The sequence below is a fragment of the Neopsephotus bourkii genome, unplaced genomic scaffold, assembly GCF_033783945.1.
Source record: "Neopsephotus bourkii isolate Nb327-2 ecotype Australia unplaced genomic scaffold, CSIRO-AGI_Nbou_v1 NB_1183, whole genome shotgun sequence".
In the NCBI taxonomy this organism is placed as follows: Eukaryota; Metazoa; Chordata; class Aves; order Psittaciformes; family Psittacidae; genus Neopsephotus; species Neopsephotus bourkii.
The window spans coordinates 4,465,522-4,478,806 of record NW_026901668.1 but is presented as its reverse complement, the minus strand read 5'-3'; the positions used below and the strand labels follow the sequence as shown (position 1 = coordinate 4,478,806).

General features: G+C 47.0%; 1 protein-coding gene across 1 annotated transcript in view; it reads right to left on the bottom strand.

Moving 5' to 3' along the window:
- CACNA2D4 (calcium voltage-gated channel auxiliary subunit alpha2delta 4) overlaps window positions 1-13,285 on the bottom strand; it is a 128,456-nt gene that overhangs the window by 14,802 nt on the left and 100,369 nt on the right. The window contains exons 27-31 of the mRNA XM_061364009.1: window positions 10,599-10,660; window positions 9,421-9,435; window positions 7,498-7,542; window positions 6,479-6,541; window positions 592-662 (exon numbers count right to left, since the gene is read on the bottom strand). Coding sequence (XP_061219993.1) covers window positions 592-662; window positions 6,479-6,541; window positions 7,498-7,542; window positions 9,421-9,435; window positions 10,599-10,660 — 256 coding nt within the window. The remainder of the gene's footprint in view (window positions 1-591; window positions 663-6,478; window positions 6,542-7,497; window positions 7,543-9,420; window positions 9,436-10,598; window positions 10,661-13,285) is intronic.

The window sequence follows — 13,285 nt, the reverse complement described above, 5'->3', positions numbered from 1 at the left end:
AGGAAGAAATATGTCCCTAATTTCAGATGGTGAGTACAGCAGGCAGTGAAGCAGGAAAATTATAATTGTAAACTACCTCAGGTCCCCCTACTTCCTGTTTTCAAGCCCCTGAAACTCAGAACTCTCTTTTGAAATGGGCTGGGGGAGTGGAGTGAGAGAAACAGAGGTATTCTTAGGAGAGAGAAACGTGCTCAGCCAGCTGCAATGCTACATCTGGGAGACTCTCAAGACCACTGCTCACAGGCTTTCCAAGTGCCAGGAGGAACTGAAGAGCTTTATACCCAAAATGCCAAGAAGTGTTTCCCATAGCATCTTGCTCTGGAAAACACCGAGGAACAGCTGCTTTCTAGCCACATGCAGATCAGGAGTTACTGTCTCTCTCAGTGCTTTGCAGCAGGCAGAAGAGCAGAATGAGGAAGAACAGGGAGCCAGTCAGTGGAGGAGGCAGGTAGCTATAGGAGCTGTTGTATCAAAACAGGAGTCACATGCATCAGCATGTGCATTTTCCCCTGCTGCTCATGGGGACCAGTCTGCTCTGACCCTCACGCCAGCTAAAGAAAGAGCAGTACAGCATGGAGATACCCCACTTACCGCCTGAACATGCCCATGTTTAGCAGCTGGGTCATTACTGAGCCATCCACTGCACCCAAGAATTTTCCAGTCTGCAAGCACAAGAAAGGAAAAAACCAGAATAAACTGACAACAGTAGAATTTCCAAATGCTCGATGGGACCAGCTGATCCAGTTTGTCTGGAGGCCTACCACACAGAGCGGGTGTTTTATAACGAGGTAATGCCAAGCTTTGTCCTTTGGCTGGCTGGAAAGCTTGAGGGAGGACTTCCCCCATCACCAGCTGGGCACTCTGCACCGTTCCTACCACACTTGGAAATGATTTAGCCCACGTAAGTCATGCAGCTTGTGATAGAAAAAGGAGGACTCTTAAGCTGCAAAGACCCAGGCACACTGATGCACTGGAAGACTGGGCTCTCCTGTGGATTTTTGTGAATCCACATCCTCCAGGTCTGAGTGCCTGAGTCTTCTGCTTGAGCCTCTCTTCTAGCTCACGGCTGCAGTGGCTTTGGAAACCTTTGCTCTCCAGATGCACTAGGTGAACAGACACACCACATGGGAGTGCACTGGACAGATCTATTTCGGTAGGAAATGCAGGTTTACAGCTCACTGTTGTGCGAGTTCCCAGCAGACAGTAACCCCAACAACAACAACACAAACCCATGCATCTCTTTAGGTTACAATGCACTGGCACAGACAGAGCTATTGCACAGGCTCCACCCTAACAAAAGTTGCATGTGGGCGGTGACAACCCCCAAATCCCACTTGGGTGCCTGAGCTAAAAGCAGAGCTTGTGGCTGTCTATCTGCTCCCATTTACGCTTTGGAGTTAATATAATACCTCAAATACAGTCCTAATCCCAAATCCTTGAACTGCTGCTTTAAAGACTTCTTCAAACAAACAACAGATCTGTCTTTCCTGATTATCAAACCATGACAAATCTATTGCAAAAATGCTTCAAATCTGCCAAGTCCACTGCTTTGTTTGCAAACAAGTAAATAAAATACTCATAAATAATAAAAGTCCAGATACGAAGCTATCCTTCATCAATTTTCCTAGCTCACGGGTCTTCACACAGTTAACACCTCCCATATGTTATGGAAGTGTTCACACAGTTTGGGGGGGACATTTTCTTTTCCACTGGTAGACTAGCAGTCATTTAGCATGTATTTAGCAGATGACAGATGATTTCATTTATTTGAGTGGGGCATTTCCACTATAAAAAACAGACCCTTAGGCAGATTTCCCTAAGATCATATGGTAATCATCTAACAGTAGCGTTACAGGAGTATGAGCTTCTTCCCAACAGGCTTTAGAATGCATCTCACTGTATATATCGACACACAACATCAACTCCTCTTCGAGCACTTAGGATGTAATCATCTCAGACATAGTCAAATGTGTCTGAGCGAGCGCTAACTTTTTTCACCTCCCTCGCTCTTTCAGTCTGATTAGGGTGGTAAAAGGAGGCCAGCTGCTTCGATTTAATACCAGTCTGTAGCCCTAGCAGGAGCTAGAGCAGTGGGATTTAAGGCAGTGCAAGCTGCAGCTGGTGTGTCAGAGGGAAGAGTCTCACCCTGTTCAGAGATGCTGATGTCTTAATTTCCCCAGGTAGGATGTCGTTCCTATAGATACAAATATGAGGAGTTTTTAGTATAACTGAGAGAAAAGCTTAGGGTATGTGTTCAGGAAAGCATCAGCAAACTGGCCTTTAACACCAAACCAGGTATTCAAACCTTGGTGCTGTTTTAAGTACTCTGTGTAGGCAGTAACACAAGAAAGCGTCACTTGGCAGAAACCTAAGTGGTCCTGCACTGAAGTGACATTTTGCCAAGCAGCTCTCATTACTTCCTCAGTGACTGCCTGCTGCTCTCCCTGACATTCCCCTGATGTGTTTCTCCTGATTCCCAGGTTGGGTATTAGGCTGGAAGCTGGGAATTAGGCTGGAGGTTGGAATTGCACAGGCTCTTTCAATTTCAAAGATTCAGAGCACAAAGCATTGCCTCTGACATCCTGCGTGTCACACACTGTATCAGATCCCTCTGCAGCTGAGAGTGTACAAGCGCACATGCAGGCTATGCACAGGAAAGAGATGTATCCTGGAGCACACACATGGCTCTCAAGGTACATCACTGCTTACAGACATACATGTTCCTGTGCTTTGCTAACTCATTGAACAATCTGCACATTTGGTACACACAAAAGCTCTGCCAAAGGGGCCAGGCTTTGGGTGAGCGGAGCGGGCAGCCTCCTTGCATGGCTCAAACAAAGCCAGCCCTTCCTTCACAAGCTAGGCCCACCCCTGGTGGGATCTTGGCCTTTTAGCTACCACCCTGTCCTTGAAGTCCTGCCTAGGCAAAGCTTGTGGATGTCTCAGGGAGAAGGGAGCAGTCCTAGAAAAAAGAGGTTTAGTGTGCAAGGGGACATCTAGATGCAGCAGGTGGAGGGAGCTCAAGACCTGTGATCCACAGATGTGCCTCTGGCTGGCAGCAAAAGGGGGCTAAAAACCCAGGGGCAGTCATGGGCCAGGGCTGAAAACGCTGGCAGAAACATACTGTGGAGCAGCCCTCACTGCAGCACAGCCTGAGCATGCCACTGACTTTACCTTCCTCTGCTGCCCTGGATCACCTGGTCCTCTCCCTCTCTCACTCCCTTCTCCTGGCTCTGGCTATTAACTTTTTGCTCTCTCCGCAATAAATCTGGATGGGGAGATTAGCCCGAATTAAGAGATTACCTATTCTCCCCAAGTAATCCTGTAGGGAGGTTCCAATGCATCACTCATTAAAATCCTGAGTCCCTCTTTATTCTGTGGTGACTTCTGGCTGCTGGTAAGCTTCCTGCTGCCTTCAGGCAGAGGTTACTAGAGCTGATCCCCCATCCTGATCACCCATCCCAAGGAAAGAGGGAAGCAGAGGCCAAGCCAGGCTGTCCTCTCCCCATTCCTTTGTGAGGCTGCTCTGATTTCCAGTGTGGCCACCCAAAAAAGAGGTGCATGCAGGAAGCTGAGAACACCATAAAGCACCACAGCACCACAGCTTTATGTGTGCTTGCACCACAAGGGAGTAAGCAGAGAAACGGAGCAAAACATCTCAGAGCCCCCAGAGTGGTTCTCTGGCACTAGCAGCTTGTTCAGGGGCTGTAAGGACACAGGCACTGTTATTCTTAGCTTGCACCTTGCCCCAAGAAGTAGGCATTTTGGACAAGAAAGCCCCTTGGCTGCCTTCCTCGGGGTAGTGGGGTTGTGCATGGGGCTCTGATTGTGCTGGAGCTGCCACAGCCTGTGTGGTTTATTGGGGTAGATACTCACCCATGTATCCTAGCTCCTTCAGCATCTGATAAGCCCATTCCCATCCTGACTGATGGGGCAGAGCAGGCAGCATGAGGGCAGGCTGCCATTCTCCCTGTTGCTAGACTGAAATGCTGACCCATGCAGCTGAGCCACTCTTGCTGGTGTGATGCAGAGAGGGAGGAGAGTGAGCTAGCCAGCTTCTCCAGAAAGGCAAAATATACACAGAACCTAGGAATGGGATTTTGGGGGGCATTATGTTAAAAGATGCACTGAGGGGAAGATTGTGGGATGGGGCAAAGAAGACCACATAGCAACAAGTGTTCCCCTGCAGCAGCATCATCCAAGTGGCAAGGCTATGAAACCCAGGGTACTGCTGCTGTATTGAATTCCCTGTAGTGTTTAACAGTGTGGACACTCCTGGTGCCTCCAGGAAATAAAAGCGGTAACTGGAACAAGATGAAAGAAGCAGAAGAAAAGCAGTGGTGAACTCTCCGAGGTCAGGGGAGGTAACAACTGGAAGAGGTAACAGCTCTGGTGCCTGCCAAAATGCCTGATCTGGGAGGCATGCAGATAATATTTATAATTTACCCAAATCCACTACAATGCCATGTTTCTACTGGTCAGATCTTTCAGAGAGGAGCTTTTGGAAAAACACATTTTCCCTATGATGAAGAAAAAATACAGAGACAGAACCCAGGAGGGCAGTGCTGACAACAAACAGCAGATGTGGTACCTAAAGGGTCTAGTTGCCTTTACCCATGGACACATGCCATAGGACTCAGCAAAGCACCTTTGAAAATGCCATGCAGGGCAGAGGAGGAAACCGCAGATCTGAAGATTACCAGCCCATCCTGACCATGCAGCAGGACCTGGTCTCACAGAGTGAGGAGTCAATATAACTTTACAGCAATTTCCTTCCTTGTATTTTCAAGTTTTCTTTGCCTTTTCTTTTTTTTTGGCATACCATGTTATTGAAGGGGCACTTTTTACTGGAATATTCAGTAGGTCACTTTCCCAACAGAAAAGGGGTTGGTTATTCCGTGCAATATGCCCCCTCCTTGATATCTGTCTATATCATCCCCCTCCTGCCAATGTGTTGCTGATTCATTTTGCTTTGTGAGCCTCAACAGTTCCCATTTTGGCCTCGCTGAATTTACTGCACAGTGCCTGCAGAATTCACGATCTCACCTTTTTCTTTTGCCAGCCTATTCGTAATATGCTAACCAACACAAGTGCAGATGGGAAACCACGGGAATCATATAGCTTGACGCTTTCCATCTAAATATCCATCTAAAAATTTATCTTCTTTCTTTTCTGTCCCAGCTACTTTGAGATCAATGCCACTACTTCACTCTTCAACCAGAACTTCTTTAACAGCCTCTTGTAAGGGACACTCTTCAAGGCTTTTAATAAAACTAAAAGGCAGTAGGTCATCCATGCTCCCTTACCTCCTGCTTTACCTACACTTTCAAAGAGGTGTAGCTGGTAAGATAGGGTTTTATCCTTTACAGAAGTTCTGCTGCTTGTCCCAGTCGCATCCATAGGGTGTTCTGTTACTTTACTTTGAATTTCCACCGTTGGGTGTTCTGTTACTTTACTTGCAATTTCCATTTAAACCTGTTTGTCACATCTCGAAGCAGGCAATTTCTGGGATCAGTTCTACTGCCTTTTGGAAATACACGTACAGTGTTTGGTAACTCCAGTACTGTGGAAATTTTAATGAAATTCCACACTTCTGTCAGCAACAAAACAGCTTCATTCCCCACTCTTGCTATTGACTTATTGCCTTGTAGCTTATGAGTTTGTTCCAACACATCACTTTCTGACATCCAAATCTATGGCCTTTTATTATTTTGAAACAAATAGGTCTGTGGTGAATTTACTGGAGAACAGAAATGTAGAGCTAAGCCATGCAGTGGCTGGTAGTGTTGGGTCTGCACAGGCTACAGAGAAGTCACATCATAAACTGCACCCCTTTAGCTCCCTAGAAATGGTCATGGAGGCACTGGCAGCAAGAGGAAAGGAAGCAACTTCTGTTGTTATATTTTTATTACTATTCTGAGTCTTTTTCCTTGCTCCTTTCGCCTCTGCGCGTCCAGCAAACCCTCCAGGTCTTTAGGTGTTCTCCTGTCTACAATTTGTTTAAATGATTTCATCTTTGTTTTTGCCTTTGGCGTTTTGTTCTTACCATCCCCTTGGTTTCCCTTCCTGAAGAACGCCTGCTTCGGCTTCAAAGGCACTCAGAAGTGCTGCTCGCTTCCTTTTCCCCCTCCCCCTTTTCCTTTCCCTTTCCTTCCTTTCAGTTTCCTGAAGTCAGGGCACACCTGCCTTCTGGGATTGCCTCAGATCATCATTCAGTAGATTCTGTGCAGAGAGAAATGAGTCTGATTTCCTCACTCCTGATAAAAAGATATTTTGACTAGCTCCTTCCTTATGACTGCAAATTCCTTCCTCACCTAGGATGTGCTGTCACTCTGCTGGGAGGCTTCCCCCTCATCACACAGATGAATTTAATTACACCACAGCCACCCTTATTACACAATTCAACTCCATTCGTTTTAACCAGCTCTGGTGGGTTATTTAGGAACACTCTCCTTCTCCTCCTCTTATGCTCTCTTACCTCTGCAGGTCTTTTGGAAACGAGTATAAAGCCGTTGTTATCAATAAGGAAGCAATTCAGGATCTGCAGAGATTAAAGAGAAGCAACATTAAAGACAGCTTTTTCCATGGTTGTGTGGTATGTGCTTCCATGTACTGCTGTGTGCACAATGGAGTGGTGTGGGCTGTGCTTATAGCAACAGCCTTGGCATTTCTATGCCTAGCCCCATGGCTAAGCTATGGGGCTTTACACAACTGACTGTTCCCTCTCTGCCTCCATCTTGAGGTATTTAGTTCGTGAGCTGTGACAGCGACTGTCTCTTGCCAGGGCTGTGAGCCACACTTAAGAAGACAAGGCACCCTGCAGGATAGTTGGAGAGCACTTCTCTAATAAAATGGTATCTAAAGCTTTCCATCTTCAGATTTCAGAGTTTTATAACCACTCATGAAATAACCCTCTCCTCACCACTGAGGATCAGTGATGGTCTTTGGTTTGACTTTGCAGAGCAGGAGATCAAGGCACAGAGTTTAGATGAAAACCTTTAGGTCTCACAGGGGAAAACAAGGATGCAGAAGAAATCTCACATTAACATAGTACAAAAATTCTCTGGTGTTCCCACTCTCCAGGATAGAGGAGCTCCTGTCCCAGGTATGCCTGAGACCAAGGTTAAAGCAGTGGCCTAAATGCAAAGAGGGGTGTTCAGCATGCCTGTCATGCTGAGAGCCACTTTCTTTGGAAGACCTCGGATGACACTGAGGCAGCCTTAGAGGAGATGGACTCTCCTTAGAGTCACTGGGTCGAATCCCCATATCCCTGCCTTGGCTCAACTGGCATCCCACAGTAAAGGGGAAGACCTAAACTGCAGGTTTACCTCAACAGCACAAAGTACTGCCCCCAGCTCTGCAGCCTCTTGTGATGAGGTGACAGGCAATACCTTTTTGTTCAGTGTGTGTATGTGTGTGTGTGTGTATGAGATCTCCACGGAAGAGGTAGTCAATCACATCCATCACAGGTACAGGGAAGAAATCTGGGCAACTTACGTCATCCTGACAGCTTAGTGGACAGGCACCGTCCAAGGCACTGCACTGGAAAGGAAAAGCAGAGAATTAACCATGGCACGACGTCATTTTACAGCCTCCCCTGTGGGACTGCTGAGCTAAAGGTCTCCATGCCACTATTCCATGAAGCTCTGCAATTTAGCTGGCATTTTCCCCAAGATAAGCTCTCAAGCATGCATAGGTACCACCCCCCAGGTTGGCCACTCAGTGTCTCTGTGTGATCCCCAGCTCTCTGAGCAACATCCCCATTGCTGAAGGCTCTGATCCTGCACCTGCCTCCCTGATAGGGTCCCTGTGCACTTCAAGCAGAGGTGGCTTTTGTAAAGAAAGGGGACAGCACCAAGCTCTCCGGCTGCAAATGCAAAGGTTATTGTGCACTGGTGAGAAACCAGCATGCATTTCAGCATCTGCTGGTATCTGCACTAAGCACATGGCATGGTATTTTAGACCAGGATTCTTCTCCAGCAGGGATTTTTTGTTGTTGTTGTTGCTGTTGCTGTTGGTTTCTTTATTCTCCAGACAGCTAATGATAAAATAGGATGTGAATGGTGCTCATGTAGCCCAAGGCACCGTCCATTTGTTTAATTTAGGATTTCTGTGTACCGCACTTGACATGTGTTTCACAACGCTGGACTCGGTGGGGACACGAGGGGTTAAGTGGTGAGTAACAAAGCCCTTCAGGTACTTATTGATTTCATAATTGTTCCAAGTTTGCCATGGCCATGCCCGTCTGTCTCTTTGTGTTATTTTTGAATGCTATTTTCTCCAGCAGCAGGGGGAAGAAACCCGACAAGGTGTTGCCAATTCTGTACACGGGGTCCCCTTCCTGCCAGAGGTTTTCTGGGGTCAGGGAAGGACACTAATGTGCTGTGTAGCCTGCCTCCTCTCAGCCTGCTGCCCTTTATTTTCTTACAACCCTTATGCATAAACCCCAGACCCCTTTCTGAATGATTCTCAATAACAAGAGCTGAATTTTCCGTTTCAAATCACAAGAAGACTGTTACTTTTGGTTAGAATTTGTTTCAGAGGAGGCTTGGAGATGTCTGGGTTTGTTTCAAGCCCTGTGGCTTTGCAATATTGCATGCTCATGCTCCAAATCCAACTGGCTTTTTGAGGCTTCAGGGATGATGGTCTAATAACGTTCCTTTACCCACACTTGCAAGCACCATCTCACCCCTTACGAAACAGCACCGTGTTGTTTTGTTTCCCTGGACATATGCATAGAAGTGGCCGTGTATTTCATCCCAAGTGGGTTCTTTCCTTTGGTCATCAGAGAAGTATGGCCACAAAGAACCACTATTATGGCCTTGGGGGATAAGAAATACAGAATCCAAAGCGTGAAAATCAGAACAGAAACCCAGGTGAACCAGAGTGGTTTCCAACAAGAAAGGCCTATACCTCACAGCATCTTCCTCAGCAGTGTGAGGACTGAATCTTGCTGCTGCTGCTCTTCCAAATTTGAGAAGATCCAGCAGTGCCCACTGTTGGGCTAGCTATGCATCACTGGGACTGTGGTGAGAAGCCTGGACTGAGAGCACCAGCAGCTTGCAAGGAGCCTCTGTTGTGGGGGAAGAGCTGATCCCGATCTCCCTGATTGCTCTGAGACCATATCTACCATGTTATGGGCACAGGTCCCTTCTCAGAGACCAGCTTACTTCACAGCATCTTCCTGCTGTTGGTCAGGTCTCTGAAATGCTGTGACCCAGAGCACTTTGAGCTTTGCTAAAGACACTTAATTACTGTGAAGACAAACACAACCTATGACAGGCTTGGACCGTTTCCAGTGACTACAGACAAGGGACAGTGCCTATAATATGCTGGCACACAAGCAACACGATTATGAAGCCGAGAGCTATGGTGAGGCCTGCTGGGATGCCTCCCTGTCCCCAGCTTTTATCTACTTACATCACTGTCATTGGGCTGGGAAACGGGAGGCACAGCATGGACATCCAGAGCGGCACAGCATGCGGTGAAGCAGGAGAGAGAAAACAAGATCTGTTAGTCATTCCTCTGTCAAATGGAGGTCACGTCCTCTGGAACCATATGCAGGCTCTTTTTCATACCAGCACCTAGCCGGGCCACGGCTTGCAGGCACTTGGCACACAGGCCTCTTTTCAGCTTCTTTAATAAGGCTTCCCGGTTTCACTTAACACCCATATGGGCTTGTTTGTGTGAGAACTGCCTGGGTATGGCCCTAAGGAGATATTTAAAAATGAAGCTCTCTGCTGATGCACCAGGATATGCTCATGCACTCTGCAGAAGTATTTTTAGCTCAGGTTAGGTTTATGTGATATCCCACCTGCGAGGATGCTCCTGCCACCACAGCAAACTCTGAGCTTCTCCGTTCTCCACCTGTGCTCACTCCCAGTGAGCAGCCTCCTGCCCTTCCCTCTTCTCTGTCACCCCATCTAATAAGAGTTCCCTTTCCTGACAGCAGAGAGACACTTCTGCTGCCTGCTGCTTTGGTCCCATCAGTCTCACCCCTCCAATATACCTTTCCAAAAACAAAGCCAGGGGAAAGCCCCTGGGTGATAAGGGAAACGTGTTTCACTCTTCCTGACTCTCAGACCAGGGCAGCTGTTTTAATTATTCCATTTCTTTCAGTCCAGCAAGAGTGTCCAAAATTAGGACACCACTGAAAGCTTATCCCTGGAGCGAGTGATTTTTATTTTGGCAAGCTGGTAGCATTTTATTACCATTATGAAGATAAGAGAGCACAGTGCATTTTTTTTTTTTTAACAAGTGCCCAAAATTGCAGATTTCCATGAGGTTTCTGAAAGGCTGAATGAGCACAAACATATTTCCACAATTAAATGTGTCATATGCAGCAGAGCTAATGCCAGGCCAGGATGCTGACACTGTCAACACAGCATTTGCGGAACAGACTCACTGATCACATGGCATTAGTGCTGTCAAAGGATTACAGAAATGTGTGACTTCAAACTAATCTACTTCATAAATCTTTTAATATGAATGTCATAGAAGCCTTCATCAAAATGCCATCATATGTGATATAACATAGCATCAACCTAGCTGATGAACAGCACTAAATTGCCTCTCTACATGACTGTTGATACTCCTACCTGTTGCATGGCCATCCAAAACTTGCGTTGGAGCAACTCCAGCTTGATTTGCACACCCACCGCTATAGGAACCAAAAAAGAGGGAGGATGAAAAGAGGAAAGAACCAGAGACAGAAGGACAAACACAAGTTAGGAAAGGAAGAGTAAATATTTGCCTGAAGTGATGGGATGGAAATCACAATTGCAACCTGCTTCCAAGTGTGAAAGATGAGCACCAGGGGATCAGTGCTGAGTCAGACTGCCAAGTGAGAGTCAGAGGTTTAACAAGGTAGAGGAAAAGGGGACAGTGTCTGTACTGAGGTACTGACACCTCCCTCCCACTAAACACTATGGAGCTACAGAAAAAAATCTCAGCAACAAAAAAAGTCCCACCAAAAACCCCAGGGCAGTGAGCATGTGAACTTTCATCTTTGTCTTTTGTAGATTTGCAGATGTTTCTGATCACCCCAGCCTCAACTCTTGCACAGCACAGCATCAGGTGGAAATAAAGTAGGCCAGAGTGAGGAAGGGATTCATTCAAAACCCCACCTGTCTCAAGGGGAGACCACAGCAATTTAAATGACTCCTGAGCCATTACAAAAGCACAGAAATATGAATGCCATTTGATGGAAAGGTGTTGATTAGAAGCAGTGCTTTGTTACCCGGTCCCAGCTGGGCTAAGCAGAAGTGTGTTTCTTAATGAAGTGCGTCATAATTTCTTGGCTTAATTTCTCTTCTATTCCCAGCATCATGTTCCTGAAGTAAGGCATAGCTCCACAGGAGAAGAAATAGTGCAGGGTCTCCCTGACAGAATAACCTAGCTGTCCCCGGGTAGGTTGCTTGCAAACACACATAATAACCAGTGCAGTCGTGCACAGCCTGGCACGGTGACAGCAGCAATGGGGCTGTGTGTCAACTAGTTGAATCCAAATGCTCTGCAGGAACTACAGCCTCAAGCAGGACCTTGAAATAGAATATAAAGTGCAAGTGAGGGAGAAAAAGAAGCACAGAGAGGGGAAGTTTGAGCCTTTTTTTCGCAACCACCAATATCGGGTGGATGAAGTGTTGCTGTTTCCACAGATTTCCTCTGAATTAGCAGGACTTTCAAAGGGGGAACAGATCCTTTAAATCTGAATCATGCTGTGTGGGTGCTTTTAAGTTAACAGTATGATCTGATGCTCTAATTCAGATGGGTATGAATTAAAACTGGAGTATGCAATGGTATATTTTCTTGCAGCATGTACAGAGACCCTGCCACCCAGCATCAATTCTGCCCTTTATATCAGTGTCCTTGTCACATTCCCATTGCTATTCCACCTTACAAAATCCCGTGTATTGCAGGTGCATTTATTATCCAGCTCTCCGTGCTGTAGACTGAATCTGACTGCCTGTACGTGAGGAAAGGAAGGATTTTATAGAGCTGCCTTGCCCTAAGCTTTGCAGAACACAAACCACACAAGACAAAGAATGTAAACAAAGGAGGAAGGATGGGGCTGAGTCCAGCTTGGGTGAAGATTCATCAGCTTCAGAGGGGCTATTGCAAGCATGGTTTGGCTTGATGCCCCTGCTGACAAACCAGCAGCCCATGACAGAAGGCAAGTGGTGCCGTTGCTGCTGAGTCCCATGAGGCCCACGCATCTGATTTGGTATGTAGCTTTAAATGAATTCATCGTTTTCCTTTAACACCATCTCAGGAAAAGGTTATTCCCCTTATTACACCAGATCACATAAATGGGACTGAGCTTTACGCAGGACATGGAGTTTTTATGAGACCTGAAGAGGAGTTGACACCTGCATAACTAACCTTGCAATGCAGAGGCTTACTCAGTGGCTCATGTTTTTGCCACTGGGAACATCTAGCCTTAAACTGTTCCTCAAGGTGAGCTTAGCCCCTGATTGTGAATTTGTGCCTCTGCTCAGGAAGCATGAATACCATGTACCAAACTTGGACAGCCTTGCCTGCAACATGAGGAAGGATAGCTCCTGGAGGCTTGTGCTGGTGTCTGCTGGCAGGGACAGAAAGTAAAGTCTCCCAGCACTCTTTTTCCTCTTTCCATGTCACTCACAGCTACGTGTAACTTGTCCCTGCCATCTGTCAGCAATCCTTGTCCTTTGGATGCAACCTCTGCGGCCCTAATCTCCCTGTAGGGCTTGAGTTTACACATCTTCTCTGCATTAGCCCTTCCTTTCCTTCCCAGTGGTCCAGCACACATTTCTAGCTATTCCTCATGGAGCCATGGTGAGCACTACTCTCCTCCTCACATGGCACAGTCTGAAGAGGTCACTGAAAGCAAAGCTGGGAGCTATTTTGCCTTGCAGCCAGGTTTGTCTGTTTGGATGTACACATTACAGGGTACCACACTGGAGGGATTGCTCCGTGCTCCTGCCTGGCACCACCACTCCTTGCCAGCCAGTGGGGATTGGCAGCTCGTGGCAAGAGCTGTGAGAAACTTCCACACATTCAGGTGACCTGAGGAAAACACGAGAGCTGAGGGGAAACAGGCCCCAGTCACCCTCCCAGTGCTAGTAACAGATAGGTGCCTGGGTGCCTTCAGGCTATTGGTGGGGCTGGGTAGAAAGAAGGAAACTGGTAATTCAGCCTGAGGCAAGGATGATGCTACAGCTCAGGTGAGAGGGAGAAAACTGGACTAAACCCCTCTCTGCTTGTTCCAAAGTACAGCTGATCGCTAATGAGCCTTTTTGCTCTG